We start from the raw sequence: 18971 nt of genomic DNA, 5'->3' as shown, positions 1-18971 counted from the left end.
AGACCCACAATTAGGGGACCAGAATAGTGAAATAAATACAAGAAAAATAACATAATGGACCATGCTCTGTTTTTTGGTTGTTGCTGTTTGTGTTTGGTGTTTTATGTTTTTGAGAATGAAAGCCATAGGGCTTTAGGAATGGACCATAGCCTCTATAAACCTTGCCAATTAAATCAATTAACTTTTATTATACCTATTAAAAAGAAACGGAAGAGAATCCCCCAATTGTGCATTCAGAGACTCAAAAACACCTCTGTATGTGTTTATTGTTATTCCCCTTCTTGTTGTACTGTTTTATTTGCATATTTGGTTTTTATTTGTTCATATATTGTATTATGCCTTGAAGCCTAAAAATGTCAATTCCATTTTTTTTCTGTCCAACAGTATACATAATATTTATAAGAAATATAAATGCAAATGTCCAGTTTCACACTAGACGAGGCTTTCATACGAGAATAAATATATTACATCATGCAAACACATGCACTGAATTTAACAAAATGCCAGAGGGACAAAAAATAATGTAAAAAAAACAGTAAAGAAAGATCAGGCATTGCAAACCCCTTCACACTAATGCAGCGGCTTTTCAAAGCAACGCCTGTTTTCATAAAACAGTGCTGTGTTTTTCTATTTTCTTAGAAAACAGACATCATCCTCATAAAATCTATGTATCTATATATATATATACAGTATATATACACTAATCAGCCATAACATTAAAACCACCTCCTTGTTTCTACACTCACTGTCCATTTTATCAGCTCCATTTACCATATAGAAGCACTTTGTAGTTCTACAATTACTGACTCTAGTCCATCTATTTCTCTATATATTTTTTTAACCTGTTTTCACCCTGTTCTTTAATTTTCAGGACCACCACAGGACCACCACACAGCAGGTATTATTTAGGTGGTGGATAATTCTCAGCACTGCAGTGACAATGACATGGTGGTGGTGTGTTAGTGTGTGTTGTGCTGGTATGAGTGGATCAGACACAGCAGCGCTGCTGGAGTTTTTAACTACCGTATCCACTCACTGTCCATTCTATTAGACACTCCTACCTAGTTGGTCCACCTTGTAGATGTAAAGTCAGAGACGATCACTCATCTATTGCTGCTGTTTGAGTTGGTCATCTTCTAGATCTTCATCAGTGGTCACAGGATGCTGCCTACGAGGCACTGTTGGCTGGATGTTTTTGGTTGGTGGACTATTCTCAGTCCAGCAGTGACCGTGAGGTGTTTAAAAACTCCATCAGCATTGCTGTATCTTATCCACTCATACCAGCACAACACACACTAACACACCACCACCATGTCAGTGTCACTGCAGTGCTGAGAATGATCCACCACCCAAATAATACCTACTCTGTAGTGGTCCTGTGGGGGTCCTGACCATTGAAGAACAGCATGAAAGGGGGCTAACAAAGGATGCAGAGAAACATATGGACTACAGTCAGTAATTGTAGAACTACAAAGTGCTCCTATATGGTAAGTGGAGCTGATAAAATGGACAATAGGAGGTGGTTTTAATGTTATGGCTGATCGGTGCAACATATGTTTATGCCATGTACAGTTCAGTGGAAAAAAGCATCAATGTCATTTTTGAATCTGTATTCAATTCTCTTTACAATGGGGCTTGATGTGCTTTTTAAGATTTTGTAGCAAGATTCACATTGCCAGATAAATTCTATTTATGTTTAGAAGGTCTTCTCAAACATTCTCTTGACTGAAGTGTGTCTGTGGACAGTTAAGACTCTTCAAAGTCATGTGAAGAGCCTTCCCATAAAAGTCATTGCAGCTGTAGTCACAAATGGGAGCCAACTCCATATTAATGCACATGGTTTTGGAATAGGATGTCCAACATGCCTGTTAATTCTGTATCCACAGATTTTTGGCTAATTACATAAAAATCGAGAGTATTCTCCTGCAGCAAATTCTCTTAAGACATCTGATTTAAAATCAGCAATCATTTTTGTACAAAATGTATTTTCTATTTATTAGAATATCCCATTTCTCCAGGAGTCTTTTTGTTTCCTAACGCTTGTACACAAAATCACTGGAGTTTGTTAATATGAGTGCAATCTTTACTGTACACACTGCCTACCAGTTTTTAATCTTATACTGATCTTATACTGTCAGTATGCTGCAGTGCTGGGCACAGTAGGACTCAAACATAAGGAAAGTTATGTGTTTGTTTCAGTGTGAAATAAAGGAAGAAAAAATTATTGTATGTGTGTGTGAGTGTGTGAGTGTGTGTGTGTGAGAGTGTGTGTGTGTGTGTGTGTGTGTGTGTGTGTGTGTGTGTGTGAGAGAGAGAGAGAGAGAGAGAGAGAGAGAGAGAACAGGGTGTTTCAGTAGAGCTGTAGAAGATGCTAAAAGCGTTCCAACTCCAAGTGCAGAGATTGCCAACACTGAAGTACATGATTTGTGGCAAAAGCTACAGCGGGTGCAGAAATATGTTTGGCAGGTCACTATATTAAAACTAACTTTGTGTACATACGTGTGCACATACTTACATGTACAGGGTTGAAAAAATACTTTAAAAAAAAGCATTGACCGCTAATTATTGAATGCACTGTATATAAGTAATATTGCATTATAACATGTAGCAAGAGTAGGATACTGAAATGATTCAAGTAACACCATTCCTGGCCGCTCAGGTGGCGCAGCGGAAAACACGCTAGCACACCAGAGCTAACATTTTGAACTTGGCGGTTCAAAACTCAGCATCAGGCTGGGCTGGGCAGCTATATGAACAACGACTGAATTGTTGGTCATACGGGGCGGGAGGCCGGATAGGGACCTCATAACTGATGCAATTACAACCTCTGCTGGCTGGTGTGGCTCTCCATACACAAAGCTTGCCTCATGCACGTGAAAAGATGCAGTCAGCTACTGCATACATGTCGGAGGGGGCATGTGACAGTCAATCAGAAGTGGGGATCAGCATCAGTAGAGAGGAAGCATAATGCAATCCGGTAATTGTATAGCGGTTAAGGTACTGGACTAGTAATCCAAAGGTTGCTGTTTTAAGCCCCATCACTGCCAGGTTGCCACTGTCGGGCCCTTGAGCAAGGCCCTTAATAGCGGTTAAGGTACTGGACTAGTAATCCAAAGGTTGCTGGTTTAAGCCCCACCACTGCCAGGTTGCCACTGTTGGGCTCTTGAGCAAGGCCCTTAATCATCAATTGCTTAGACAATATACTGTAACAGTACTGTAAGTCGCTTTGGATAAAAGCATCTGCTAAATGCTGAAAATGTAAATGTTGTATATGACTAGATTGTGAGGAAAATTGGGGGGAAAAAGGTAACACCATTACTTTATTTGACTGGCAAGGGCATCACTGTATTTATGTCAAAAACCTAGACTTAGAAAATAAATGAATAAATGTGGTAGCTCAGTGGTTCAAGTGCTGGACTGTTGATGGAAAGGTCAATAAATGGCCCCAAGGTCTGTGAGCAAGAACCTTGACCACTTACAATTGTAAGTCGCTTTGAATAAAAGTAGTATATGTAGCAAGTCTTGTGCGGATCTTGTGCAAGTCTTGGAGGTTAGGCTTTAAAGGTCTTTGTGGGAGGTAAAAAATACAAAAAAGGGGCCAGTGGTTAAACAGTTATACTGAATAGTTCTTTAAACAAGATCTACAATATATTCATAACACACATACATTATGTATAGAATAAGATCAGGAACTGTATAAAATAAGACCATGCAATCGTTTATATTTTATATATGTATAAAAAAAAAGATTAAAAGCTCCAAAGAACACTGGACCCTCTCATCCCCACCCCTAAGCAAGGCATAATAGCATAATTCAGAATATCATCATTCTCTAGCAATAATGTACTGCAGTGCTGCAGTAAAAACAAGCTCTGTGAGAAAGAAGTGTATTCTGCTGTAATCTGTGTATTGTCTATATTCCTAAACATTACCTGTACTTTACTTCACCAGATAAAGCGTGAAGTAAATCTTCACACCTGCGAGAATGAAAAAAACTGAGAACTGATCGTCACAGTATGACAGGCTGCTCAGGCTGTCGCCGACACCCCAGTTCTTGGAAAAAGTAAAGATAGGGAACGCTTAGAACTAGCAGGGATCGGCAATGGATGAGTGACACCCTAAGTACTAACTAAGTACCCTAAGTACTATGCTTGCGCATAACGTGGATTTACAGGCAGGGTTCAACACAGGAACGGGACGTCACGGCACCTCTGGGACAATCTGCTCTGGCAGGCAGGTTTTGTTGTGAGGCCCAAAATGTTGTGACACCCTGGCAAGTTCCCAAAAATAAGTGTGCTGGAGGTTGGCATGTTCACACTGTTAGAGAAGTGTTAGAATACACTGCTGTTTGTGTGGATGGATGGATGGATGGATAGATAGATACTTTATTTATTTTTTTCCCCCTCTTTTTATCCCCCAGTCTAGTCGTGTCCAATTACCCTGAATGCGTCCTCTATACTGATTCGACCCTTTACCGCTGACTGAGGACGCCTCTCAAGTGACATGCGCCCCCTCCGGTACGCACAGTCAGTACAGATAGTGCATTTTTCACGTGCACGAGTCGAGTTCATACACTTGTTATGAGGACCTATGATCCGACTTTCTTACCCTCTAACCCTGAACAACAGCCAAACGTTGTTCATGCAGCCGCCCAGCCTAGTCGGAAAGGCAGAGCTGAGATTCGATACGATGTATTCGAAACCCCAACTCTGGTGAGCTAGCGTACTTTACCACTGCGCCACCTGAGCGGCAGATAGATACTTTATTAATACCAAAGGAAATTAAGGCCTTTTTAGCAAGTTACATATATCAAAATAGTACACACTCAGTGTACTAAGTGTATTGTGTTGTATCAACAGTGTTGTATCAATCATCTTTGTATCACTATCAATTACAAATATTCAGTATTTATTAGTTTTTTTAACGTCATGTTTTACACACTTTGCTTACATTCATGACAGGACAGGTAATTACTGATTACTCAAGATCCATCAGTTCACAAGTTTAATGTCAATTTTGTATCTCCAATTCACCTCACTTGCATGTCTTTGGACTGTGGGAGGAAACCCACACAGACACGGGGAGAACATGCAAACTCCACCCAGCAAGGACCCAGACCACCCCACCTTGAGAACCAAACCCAGGACCGTCTTGCTGTGAGACGACAGTGCTACCCACTGAGCCACCGTGCCACCCTACATATTCAGTAAAGAGTATTTGAATAGACATGAGATGTTACTCAAAGCGATTCACAATTATAAAAGAAAACAATACAATTTAGGGTTAAGGGCCTTGCTCAGGGGCCCAACAACAATAATAAAGCAGTGGTGGAGCTTGATGATTACATTAACCACTGAGCTACTACATCCCACAGTTAGGCAACAATTCAAATTGTGCAAACTTACAGGCCCTTGTTTTTAATAATTCATTTTCACTAACTGCTTCATGTTGGTTACAGTTGTGGTGGGTGTGTTGGGTGCCAGACAGTAATACACTTTAGACAGATATACAAAAGGCAAAACAGACCCACATGTCTCCTCACTTACATCTAACAGCCATTTAGAGTAGCTAATCTACCCTGTGCATGTTTTTGGGAGGTGGGGGGAAAGCAGAGTACCCGGATGCAACCCACATGGACATAAATATAACACTCTAAACACATCAGCATGAGGATCAACCCTGGTCTCTAGGATCCGTCACAGTGAGACACTCTACCAGCTGTGCCACTGTGTTGCCCATCTGTCTGTCACCATCTGTTTTTTTTTTAACGTACAGAATGTTCATAAGGCCTAAACTTTTTTCTTTTTTTAATTTTATCTACAGAAGTAAAGCACAAGCGACAAAAGTCTAAGACCAGTGCCAGCCTGCCAACCCAAAATGCATATTTGATGGCATTAAAAAGCCTCTTTATTTACACCAATCAGCCATAACATTAAAACCACCTCCTTGCTTCTACACTCACTGTCCATTTTATCAGCTCCACTTACCATTTAGGAGCACTTTGTAGTTCTACAATTACTGACTGTAGTCCATCTGTTTTTCTGCATATCTTTTTAACCTGCTTTCACCCTGTCCACCAGAAAGCAGGTATTATTTAGATGGTGGATCATTCTCAGCACTGCAGTGACAATGACATGGTGGTGGTGTGTTAGTGTGTATTGTGCTGGTATAAGTGGATCAGACACAGCAGCGCTGCTGGAGTTTTTAAATACCGTGTCCACTCACTGTCCACTCTATTAGACACTCCTACCTAACTGGTCCACCTTGTTGATGTAAAGTCAGAGACGATAGCTCATCTATTGCTGCCGTTTGAGTTGGTCATCTTCTAGACCTTCATCAGTGGTAACAGGACACTGCCTACGAGGCGCTGTTGGCTGGATGTTTTTGGTTGGTGGACTATTCTTAGTCCAGCAGTGACAGTGAGGTGTATAAAACTCCATCAGCGCTGCTGTGTCTTATCTACTCATACCAGCACAACACACACTAACACACCACCACCATGTCAGTGTCACTGCAGTGCTGAGAATGATCCATCACCCAAATAATACCTACTCTGTTGTGGTCCTGTGGGGGTCTTGACCATTAAGGAACAGCATGAAAGGGGGCTAACAAAGCATGCAGATAAACAAATGGACTACAGTCAGTAATTGTAGAACTACAAAGTGCTTCTATATGGTAAGTGAAGCTGATAAAATGGACACTGTGTGTAGAAACAAGGATGTGGTTTTAGTGTTATGGCTGATCAGTGTACACCTCAAGTATGACAAAATTACACAAACGTCTCTTATTTTTGGGCGGATTTGTCTGGTTCAGGGCTCTTAGAATCATCCTAGCCTTAGACTCCAATTACAGCACCCCTGGCATATTCTCTCAATTCATGCCTAGTAACCTAGAAACAGAGACAGGGCCATAACTAACGAAACAAAACAAGAAGGGAATAATAGCAACCCAAAAAAGGCCTGTGTTTACCCTGGTGGGTGGATCAATAAACCAACAGAGGTGAAGACAACACTTGTGTCAGCTGTTTAATGCCCAGTTGGCTTTCGCTTTTCGAAGGACGGTGAGAAGCAGAGAGAGTGAATAAGAAAGAAAGAGTGTGATGAAGCAAGAGAAAGACTGGTGAAGAGACGAGAAGGAAAATGGGAGGGTTGTGCTGTCTAAAAGTAATGCTAAATTGCTTCACGTTTCCTCAAGGGCAGATGGAGGGAAGGAGCAGTGAGAGATAAGCGGTGCATTGTACAGAACAATACGCTGGAAGAAGATGGGAGATGGACTGGAAGACGAGGGGAAGGTCTGGGGGAGGGCACAGTGTCAGTGCAAATTCAGACAGGCAAAAATAACTCGGCAGATGGAGTAGATAACTGTGTGCACATATCTGGGTGGTTCTGGGTAGTGACTGCGCAATCACTATTGTTATCAGACGGTTCTGCCAGATTTTTGACCACTAACTCGTCCCGCGGTTTTTAAGATAGACACAGGACCAACTCCGGAATGTTCCTTCTGATAAGGAAAGACATGCTTGTATGCAGCTTTTGGATATGTGCACTCGTTCACCTGCCACGCCCGTTTTCATCCCCTTTTTGTCTTATTTACGTCCGTTCATTTTTTTAAAAAGGCTTGTCAATCTACAGAACCCCTGACCAATAGTGAACTACCTCAGGGCTAAACCACCACCACAAATTTAAAGTCATTTTGACCTGCACTCTTTGACCTTCCTCTTGTTTTCATCCCCACTCACACCCCTCCCCACACATACATACTTGGACACACCCTAGCAATCACCCATCAGCACCCTAGCAACCACATTGCAACAGCTTTGTAACCCCAGTACACCTTGGCAACCACCTAGCTACACCTTTGCAACCAAATCACTACATCTTAGAAATCAATGTGCAACTGTTTCTTATATCTTACTAACAACCTAGCAACACTTTAGCTACCATTTGGTATACCTTTGTAACCACCAAGCAACACCTAGAAACAGCTTAGCAACCACCTGATATGCCTTGGCAACTGCCTAGCAGTACCCTAAATACCTATAAACCGCTAAGCAACCCCTTACGAACTAACATGGTATCATAACAACTAACTAGCAAGAACATAGCAACCACCTAGCAACAGCTGGGAATCTCTTCAGAAAGTGCACTGTTCTAATTATATTTGTTCTGTTCAAATTAATGTCTAATACACCATAGGCCTTTTATTTTATAATAAGATAATTACGTGAGATGTTATGTTTGTTTGTTTGTTTATTGGGATTTTAACGTCATGTTTTACACTTTGGTTACATTCATGACAGACACAGTAGTTAGTCGTTACACAAGGTTCATCAGTTCACACAAGGTTATATCGAACACAGTCATGGACAATTTTGTATCTCCAATTCACCTCACTTGCATGTCTTTGGACTGTGGGAGGAAACCGGAGCACCTGCAGTAAACCCACGCAGACACGGGGAGATCATGCAAACTCCACACAGAAAGGATCCGGACTGCTCCACCTGGGGATCAAACCAAGGACCTTTTTGTTGTGAGGCGACAGTGCTACCCACTTAGCCACCGTGCCGCTCCTTAGATGTTATGTAACAATGTAATTTGTCAATTTATGACAACTGGCAAAAGCAGTAAGCTGGTTCATAGTGGTGGAATTATACAAAGGTGTAAATAAAATATATGTTTATAATGTGTAGTACAAAAGCTTTTTTATATCTACTTAAATCAGCTTCTCAGGTTTCAGCATAGGCTGTTGTTTTGCTGAACTAATAAAAAACTGGGTTGCAGAAATAGAATAGTAATTTTAAAACTTTGAAGTAGGAAAAATGCCTTTTTAGAATTGTCATTTCTAAAAACACATTTACTCTCTCACACACTTTACAATGATATGCTTACACCTGAATTTAGGGGTTTCATCATAGTAGTGGTTACACTGCATTGTTGATCGATAAATACAGTAAAAATTATTCATTTTAAACAATATTAAGTATTATTTTTGCAAACACATAAAAAATGGCAAGGCAGTTTGTGCTGATTCTGTTTTTTGCACCTAATTAAGCGCCTTTAGCGTACTGAATACAGCATTAACTAGATGTAATTATGTAAAATTGAGTGGTTAACATACCTTTGACACCTTTTATCTTTGGCCTTAAGCCACCTGTTTCAATAACATTTGTATCTGATTTAGCTGGGATTACAATGATCTGGTCTTAAATTATACTAGAAGAGCTAAATTACTTTTAATATTTACACTTACAATGCTAACATTTGCTGAGGAGCAGAAATGAATTATTACCTACACATACACATATAGGACACAGATTAGGTGTACAACTGTGAGACTGTTATAAAATATTGAAAAAAAAAATCCAGCAATCTGTCTTACTTTTTTCTCGTATGAGTCAGAGTGTTTAGGTCTCTGTAAATGCTTGTTTATCACATTGAGTGTAAGAGAGGAAATCTTGTAGGGTTTAGAAGCAAGGTTAGTAGAGCCTCTTTATTAGCAATGAGACAAATCTCGCTTTTCCAGACCCCAGTTTATTGCGTGTTTCTAACAATAGCAGGGCACATATGCTTTTTCAGTACACTCAAGCTGTTAAAAACAAAGCTGCACTAAACAGCAAGTGCTAAACATCTATCACAGCTCACATTTATATTTGCAAAAAGAAAATTAGCAGTACTGGAAGTTCTGGAAGTTGTTAATAAAAACAAAGAAACCAAAGAAACCTTTGGAGATCAGTGTCAAACACTAAATATATGGCTGGGTTAAGTATATAAAGTACACCGATCAGCCATAACATTAAAACCAAATCCTTGTTTGTTGGAGCTGATAAAATGGACAGTGGGTGTAGAAACAAGGAGGTGGTTTTAATGTTATAGCTGATCAGTGTATATATGGCTGTAGTAAATAGTATATATAAGTATTTACTACACCAATGCCTATGTACTTCTAGAAAAGTACAAGCTGTTATTGTCACAAAATAGGAAGTAATTTTAGAATAATGCTATGGGGTTTGAATAGGATGTCCACATACTTTTGTCATAATGAGATGTTAATGTGTGTAATGATGTGTATAGCTAAAAATAACAGAATAAAGTGTAATTTTTTCTCTCTCTTTCTGTTTTATAGGTCTGTGGATTACCGCCCTTTCTACCATGCAAGCCTCCCCACTCCCTCAATCACAAAAATCACACCCACCCCTCATTTTACACCACCATTTCAGTAAAACACCATCCTCGTCCTCTCTTTCCCCTGATCCATCCACTAATTCTCAGCCCTCACACAAACTCACACCAACAGCTCTGTGTCCAAAGTACACCTTTGGTTACCTGAACCCCTTCATAGCACCCCAAAGCTCATCTCTGCCTCCGCATCATTGGCTGACACTGGTCACCTGTGCCTGCTTACTATCAGCTCTAATTGGACGGATACCTGGAGCACTGGCAGGGGAGACGTGGGGTGTAGTCTCTTCATGCCCTTTTCACTGTGTCTGCCGGAATCTCTCGGAGTCTCTGAGCACGCTCTGTGCAGACAAAGGCCTTCTCTTTGTTCCACTGAATATTGACCGGCGAACAGTTGAGCTCCGCCTGGCAGACAACTTCATCAGAGAAGTGGGCGGCACAGACTTTGTTAACATGACAGGATTGGTGGATTTAACCCTGTCCCGGAACACAATCAGCTACATCAAAGCAATGACATTTGCAGATCTTGAAAGTCTCCGATCATTGCACTTGGATGGAAATCGGCTGACAGAACTCGGTCCAAGAGACTTAGCAGGAATGCCAAACCTGCAGCACCTCATTGTCAACAACAACCAGCTCATCAACATTTCCGCCGATGCCTTTGATGACTTTCTTCTCACACTGGAAGACCTGGACCTGTCTTATAACAACTTACGCAAGGCACCCTGGGATGCCATTCAGAACATGGCGAGCTTACATACCCTCAATCTTGACCACAACCTCATTGACCAGATCGAGGAGGGCTCCTTCAGCGAGCTCTACAAACTGGCTCGGTTAGACATGACATCAAATCGGCTTCAGACTCTTCCACCAGACCCTCTTTTTGCCAGGTCCCAAACTGGAATGATCAGCCCAACACCCTACAATTCAGTTCTCAGTTTGAACTTTGGGGGAAACCCTTTACACTGTAACTGCGAGTTGCTCTGGCTGAGGAGATTGATTCGGAGCGATGATATGGAGACTTGCGCCACTCCAGTCCACCTGGCAGGACGTTACTTCTGGTCAATACCTGAAGAGGAATTTACCTGTGAGCCTCCACTTATCACTCGTCATACACACAAACTCTGGGTGTTAGAGGGCCAAAAGGCGACCCTGAAATGTCGCGCTTTAGGAGACCCTGAACCCATGGTGCACTGGGTTTCACCAGATGATCGGATAGTTGCCAACTCTAGTCGTACCACCTCATTCCAAAATGGGACCCTTGAATTCCTAGTGACTGTGGCCCGTGATGACGGTGCTTACACCTGTATTGCAATCAATGCTGCAGGAGAGGCAACTGCAGTTATTGATCTTAAGGTCATCCCGCTTCCTCACCGAGGGAATGGGACAGTGTCTTTAGCCCGTGACCCAGGGTCTTCAGATATCACCAGGGGGAAAACCAATGGACAGAGCCCCAGCCAGGATACTAACACAGATTTACAGGAAGTTAAAGAGAATGTAGAAGCGAGTGATGGAGGAAGTGAAGGGTCGGAGGACCAGTTTGTGGAGGTACAAGGAGTGACCTCCACCTCAGCGCAGGTTCGGTGGGATATAGGAAAACCTTCAGGCACATACTTGGTTTGGATGTACCAGATTCAGTACAACTGCACAGCAGATGAAACCCTGGTGTACCGGTGAGTACGATCTAATTTTGCAAAATACGTTTAATGACTAGTTTCTATTTGGCAATGTCCACATTATTCTTTTCCTTGATGTTCACATGCATACATTTGTGACACATTCTGAAATCCTTACCTTAAAGGAACTCTTTTTAATTAATGTTATAAGTGGAAAAAGGTAATCTAATTAGTACAGAAGCCTCAACGAAGCAGAACAATCCTTTATTATAAGCAAAATTTGCTGTGGATGTCAGCTGCCCGTAATTAGGCCAGAAATGCCAGGAAAATAATTCCATGTGCACAGCTTTTGCTATTTTTGCCACAATTACTGGCACGTCTGCCGAGAGATGTGTGGGTGCTGAAGGGAAGCCAGTAGTAAAATGTACGTCTAGTAAAGTGTAATGTACATTTAAATAATTCAAGTCCCGCTTTTCTTGTTATTCTTGCAAGTTGCATTGCCCTTGATTACAGATGGATCCAATTAAAACTGTACTATTTTTACTACACAGCAAACGTTATTTAATGACATTGAAGCTACATCAAAGAATAATGTCACCTCATTTACTAATTATTTATTTATTAGGATTTTAATGTCATGTTTTACACACTTTAGTTACATTATTGACAGAACAGGTAGTTACTCGTTACAAAAAATTAATCAGTTCAAGTTATTAATGTCAAACAGTCCTGAACAATTTAGTATCTCCAGTTCACCTCCCTTGCACGTCTTTTGACTGTGGGTGAAAACCGGAGCTCCCGGAAAAAACCCACGTAGACACATGGAGAACATGAAAACTCCACACAGAAAGGACCCAGACCGGTCAATTTGGGAACCTGCTTGCTGTGAGGCGACATTGCTACCCACTGAGTGTCTACCCCGTGCCAGTCTCTTTCTAATTAAACATAATTATGAGCTGCAATATACACCAGTATATCAGCCATAACATTAAAACCACCTCCTTGTTTCTACCCTCACTGTCCATTTTATCAGCTCCACTTACCATATAGGAGCACTATGTAGTTCTACAGTTACTGACTGTAGTCCGTCTGTTTCTCTGCATGCTTTGTTAGCCCCTTTTCATGCGGTTCTTCAATGGTCAGGACCCTCACAGAGCAGGTATTATTTTGGCAGTGGATCATTCTCAGCACTGCAGTAACACTGACATGGTGGTGATGTGTTAGTGTGTGTTGTGCTAGTATGTGTGGATAAGACTCAGCAGCGCTGCTGGAGTTTTTAAACACCTCACTGTCACTGCTGGACTGAGAATAGTCCTCCAACCAAAAACATCCAGCCAACAGCGCCCTGTGGGCAGCGTCCTGAGGGCAGCGTCCTGTGACCACCGATGAAGGTCTAGAATATGACCAACTGAAACAGCAGCAATAGATGAGCGATCGTCTCTGACTTTACGTTTACAAGGTGGACCAACTATGTAGGAGTGTCTAATAGAGTGGACAGTGAGTGGACACGGTATTTAAAAACTCCAGCAGCGCTGCTGTGTCTGATCCACTCATACCAGCACAACACACACTAACACACCACCACCATGTCAGTGTCACTGCAGTGCTGAGAATCATCCACCACCTAAATAATAACTGCTCTGTGGGTGCCCTGTGGGGGTCCTGACCATTGAAGAACAGGGTGAAAACAGGCTAAAAAGATATGTAGAGAAACAGATGGACTACAGTCAGTAATTGTAGAACTACAAAGTGCTTCTATATGGTAAGTAGAGCTGATAAAATGGACAGTGAGTGTAGAAACAAGGAGGTGGTTTTAATGTTATGGCTGATCAGTGTATGGTTGCAATATATGTCTAGGTTATTTCAAATTACTGTATTAAACAGTACTATTGCAGTTAGTTAGCGTAGTAAGCATTAAAAACACAGAAAAGTAAAATAGTTAGGTTAGACCCATTAATATTGCTATGCTATAATGATGATATTAACAATTGATTAGATCAACCATTATGTACAAATTACAGACCAAACCTAAATGTACATAACTAGAGTGGCATGGCTAAATAGTTTAATAGCATGTTGGACAACGAATTAATAGCTGTTTCCACAAGCCTAATTTAACTTGCTCTAAGCGAATCGATAAATGTATGTTAAACTGCAATTTGAAGAGCTAATGCCTGCCAGATTAATTTAGCTTTCTATTGTCTGAGCTTGAGCCAATTAGTAATTAACTGCTTCAAATGTTGGGCTGTTTTGAATTTTTGTCTCTTATCAAGAAAATACATTTAATTTAGCACACATCTGGACCAATCTGAGAGTAGAGAGCTCAGAGATTAGATCTATGTCATATATAGACATTTTCCCATCGTTTGTAGATGAAGACTTTTCTTTTTCATGGCTACAGCAACTGTAGTTAGCAGATATATCCTGCAGGCTGCTCAGTGTAGTATGTTCCAAACCCATACCAACATACTCATGCACATCATTCATTTCCTATAATGGTGCAGTAATGTACTTCAAGTGGTTTAGTCTGATACTTGTCATCACCTCCAGGCTGCCCTAAGCTGAATGATAGATTTGAGACTAAAGCACTTTCACTCTTTTCTCATATAATCTGTCTTGTCGAGGGTTCTAGTGATACATTCAGCCTAGTTGCTCTCGGACATTTTCAGAAAATGTCCTCATATCCCACAGCCCTGGGAGACAAGGATGACACACACGTACTACTGGTCATTTGTCAGAGGGCTTTGAGGAAATGATGAGCCAGGCATACTGCATGTTGTTTCATGAGGTTCAGAAGTATGAATGTGTGTGATAATTCAAATGTTTTATTAATAGTACTTTTGAGTCCAAAAACAAAGGGTTTCATATAAACAGCTAAAAATAAGATCTTATATACAGTATATTGCCAAAAGTATTCACTCACCCATCCAAATCATTGAATTCAGGTGTTCCAATCACTTCCATGGCCACAGGTGTATAAAACCTAGGCATGCAGACTCTACAAACATTTGTGAAAGAATGGGTCGCTCTTAGGAGCTCAGTGAATTCCAGCGTGGTACCGTTAGGATGCCACCTGTGCAACAAGTCCAGTCTTTAAATTTCCTCGCTGCTAAATATACCACAGTTAACTGTCAGTTGTATTACAACAAAGTGGAAGCTATTGGGAACGACAGCAACTCAGCAACGAAGTGGTAGCCACGTGAAATGACAGAGCGGGATCAGTGGATGCTGAAGGCAAGGCAAGGCAAGGCAAGACAAGTTTATTTGTATAGCACCTTTCATACACAGAGGCAATTCAAAGTGCTTTACATAAGGAAAAAAAAAAAATTAAAAGCATTAAAAAATTCCTGAGAACTAGAACCTCAGAAATACTTCTTGCAAACATTTAGTTACAATTAAGACAACATGAAATTAAAACGAGAGATAAAAAATTAATAACATGAAAAATTTAAAGAAAATATAGTAAAATATACCATACAATTTAGGGAATATGAAATTAAAATAAGAGAGATAAGCAATTAAGAACATCAAGCGCATAGTGCGCAGAGGTCACCAACTTTCTGCAGAGTTAATCGCTACAGACCTCTGAACTTCATGTGGCCTTCAGATTAGCTCAAGAACAGTGCGTAGAGAGCTTCATGGAATGGGTTCCGGGGGCCGAGCAGCTGCATCCAAGCCTTACATCACCAAGCGCAATGCAAAGCTTCGGATGCAGTGGTGTAAAGCACGCCGGCACTGGATTCTAAAGCAGTGGAGACGTGTTCTTTGGAGTGACAACTCACGCTTCTCTGTCTGGCAATCCGATGGATGTTCAGGAGAATGGTACTTGTCTGACTGCATTGTGCCAAGTGAAAAGTTTGGTGAAGGGGGATTATGGTGTGGGGTTGTTTTTAAGGAGTTGGGCTCGTCCCCTTAGTTCCAGTGAAAGGAACACTTAATGCTTCAGCATACCAAGAGATTTTGGACAATTTCATGCTCCCAACTTTGTGGGAACAGTTTGGGGATGGCCCCTTCCTGTTCCAACATGACTGCACACTAGTGCACAAAGCAAGGTCCATAAAGACATGGATGAGCGAGTTTGGTGTACAGAGTCCTGACCTCAACCCGATAGAACACCTTTGGGATGAATTAGAGAGGAGACTGCGAGCCAGGCCTTCTCGTCCAACATCAAAAATGCGCTTCTGGAAAAATTTTCAAAAATTCCCATAAACACACTCCTAAACCTTGTGAAAAGCCTTCCCAGAAGAGTTGAAGCTGTTATAGCTGCAAAGGGTGGGCCGACATCATATTAAACCCTATGGATTAAGAATGGGATGTCACTCAAGTTCATATGCGTGTGAAGGCAGACGAACAAATACTTTTGGCAATATAGTGTAGTTCCATTGTGTAACTATGTATGTTGTATACATTTTATTATTATACTTTTTTTTGCTAAACAGTTTAAATTAATGAACATTTAATGGAAAGGTGTACTAAAAGTCTAGAGCAGGGGTGCCCACCAATACGTCGATCGCACAGCGTACGCTGGTAAATCACGCCTCATTTAAACAAATCAACGTGATTGACATAAAATGTGGCCACTGTTTCTTTAATTTGCGGTTTGTTACCATAGCTACGCCTCAATCCGCTTAAAGGGAAAGCACTGCTAATCTAGAAAGTTTTCATTCATCAGTAGCCAGTTTGCGCCATTTTTGCATTTTTCCTTTTGTAACCTACACTGTGTGAAGATGCGTGCGTGACCAACCACAAAGAAATAAAAACAGTTTGATTCGGGCAAGAACACTGCAAAGACGGCTGTTCCGTCCATATGTAGAAGAAGCTGACGGAGAATATTCAGATCTCATGTTACATACAGAAATTTTAACCCTACATTCATATGAAGTCAAGGGCCTCTGCTGGACAATTTTGGAACTTGCTGGCTAAGGAAAAATATCCAACATAAGAAAATGTGCCACATATTTGACAGCATTTTTGGATCAACCAACTTGTGTGACTCAGCCTTTTCCCACATTAAAATAATTAAGTTTAAATATCAGTCCACCCTTACTGATGAACACTTGGAAGCCTGCTTGAGAATTGGCATCAGCAGCTGTTGTCCAGACTACTTAAACCTGGCTGACACTATTCATGTAATGCTGAATATCAATCAAAAGCTTTTTTGAAAAATGATGGGGCCAACCTCATTAAGTAGATCCTGAAGACCTATCGACTGAAGTAGTAGATCCCAAACCATAAATGTATGGGCACCCATGGTCTAGAGTAACCTTACCAAGAGTTTAAAAAAGAATTATGTTTAATGGCAAATATTAATCATCGGTATGCCTAATTACTTATATGAGGAAATATAGAGAAGAAAAGTTGAGCATTGTATGCCGAGTCTAGATCGGTGAGGCTACGTTTAAGAAGTAGGCTTGACAAAAAGACCACATTCCTCTATTCTATTTCCCTCTTTCCTCTCTAGGGTGCTAATAATTGCCTGTTTCTGTGTCACCGACTCTGTGATGCTTCCCTGTCTGCTTTATTGCAGTGAGAACCGAGTGTGTACTTGTGTGTGTATGGGTTTGTGTGACTATGTTCTACATAGATGGTGAATTTGCATAGTTATACCAAACCCCCACAGCACAATAAGAGACATTAGAAGAAAAGATCAGGTCTTTCTAATAAAACATACAGCTATGAGTGCTGTATTTGACTAGAGTACCAGGACTCTCAGTAGATAGAAAATATGAAGATCTCTCCATGGTATGCACTAGTGTCACTCAACCTTTTATAAGCAGGGCTGAATTCAAACATGAGTGTTAAGTAATAAAAGTCCTATTGTGTTAAGTGCGAGCTGTATTATATGTGTTTTGAATAACTTGTATATAGAGTTGCAATAAAAATCGCCTGGCAGTTCCTCCATAAAAGAAGTGGTTCAAGAAATGGGCTGTAGAGATGCACCGCTATATAAACTTATATAAACTTACACAAAATCTGCACACATCTGCACTTTGAAAAAACTATAAGGTATGTTTAGGGGAGCATAATTAATTAAAGCTGATGTGCTGCCTTTGGTTCTAGACAGCTTGTTATTAATGATGGTAGAATAAATTAAAACTTAAAGCTAAAATAGTAATAATAACAACAACAATAATAACGACAGGTATCCAGTGGTATGACCTAAAAAAGGCATTTTATTATAAGAAGGGTTTTTTTTTAAGTGCAGGTATAGGTGTAGTGCAGTGGTTAAGGTACTGGACTAGTAATCAAAAGGTTCAAGCCCCACCACTGCCAGGTTGCCACTGTTGGGCCCTTGAGCAAGTGTACTGTGACAATATACCGTCACAGTACTGTAAGTCGCTGTTGTTCTTGTTGTTCTTACAACCAACTAATGCTGCACAGTCTCCGGTTATGATGTTGATAGCGTGACTGTTTTGTGCAAAATTCCAACAAACCACTGCCCACTTTTTTATTCAGCTATTTATTTATTAGGATTTTAATGCCATGTTTTACACACCTTGGCTACATATATTACAGAACAGGTAGTTACTCGTTACACAAGGTTCATCAGTTCACAAGTTTATTGTCTTGGACAATTTAGTATCTCCAATTCACCTGACTGCATGTCTTTGGACTGTGGGAGGAAACCAGAGCTCCCAGAGGAAATCCACACAGACACGGGTAGATATGTAAACTCCACACAGAAAGGACCTGGACCGCCCCCCTGGGGATCGAACTCAGGAGCTTCTTGCTGTGAGGCGACAGTGCTACCCACTGAGCCACGGTGCCGCCTTTAAAAGTTATTCTTACAACCTTCTAATGCTGCACAGTTTCCAGTTATGCTGTTTACATTTTCGGGACCAGCTTAAGTAGACAACAGTTCAAGAACACAAATCTGCTGAAACTTTTTTTTTCTTTTTTAGGGAAATAAGAAATTAATAAGAGGGTTAGTAAGTACGTGCTAGTTCTCAGCTTAAGTGCTTAGTAAAGAGGTGGGCTTTTAATCATCTTTTGAAGATGTTGAGAGACTCAGATGTTCAGACAGACAGAGGTTCATTCCACCACTTGGGTGCTAGTACAGAAAAGAGCCTTGATGGGCATCTTCCCAGAGTTCTGAGTGGAGGATCAAGTCGAGCGAGACGAGTAGCTCGTAGGTTGTGTGGTACAGAGCGGGGTGTGATGAGTGCTATAAGGTAGCTTA

General features: G+C 40.9%; 2 protein-coding genes across 2 annotated transcripts in view; one reads left to right on the top strand and one right to left on the bottom strand.

Moving 5' to 3' along the window:
* Window positions 1-18971, bottom strand: part of pcxb (pyruvate carboxylase b) — a 371478-nt gene that overhangs the window by 133656 nt on the left and 218851 nt on the right. The gene's annotated exons all lie outside the window — the stretch shown is intronic.
* The window catches only part of LOC134311632 (leucine-rich repeat and fibronectin type-III domain-containing protein 4), a 44207-nt gene that overhangs the window by 17441 nt on the left and 7795 nt on the right, over window positions 1-18971 (top strand). Inside the window, exon 2 of the mRNA XM_062993280.1 lies at window positions 10123-11848. Within this exon, the coding sequence (XP_062849350.1) occupies window positions 10149-11848 (1700 nt within the window). The 5' untranslated portion in view covers window positions 10123-10148. The remainder of the gene's footprint in view (window positions 1-10122; window positions 11849-18971) is intronic.

This window comes from Trichomycterus rosablanca, chromosome 4 (genome assembly GCF_030014385.1).
Source record: "Trichomycterus rosablanca isolate fTriRos1 chromosome 4, fTriRos1.hap1, whole genome shotgun sequence".
NCBI classification, from domain to species: domain Eukaryota; kingdom Metazoa; phylum Chordata; class Actinopteri; order Siluriformes; family Trichomycteridae; genus Trichomycterus; species Trichomycterus rosablanca.
The sequence above is the reverse complement of the archived record's forward strand: the minus strand, read 5'-3'. Positions and strand labels throughout refer to the sequence as shown.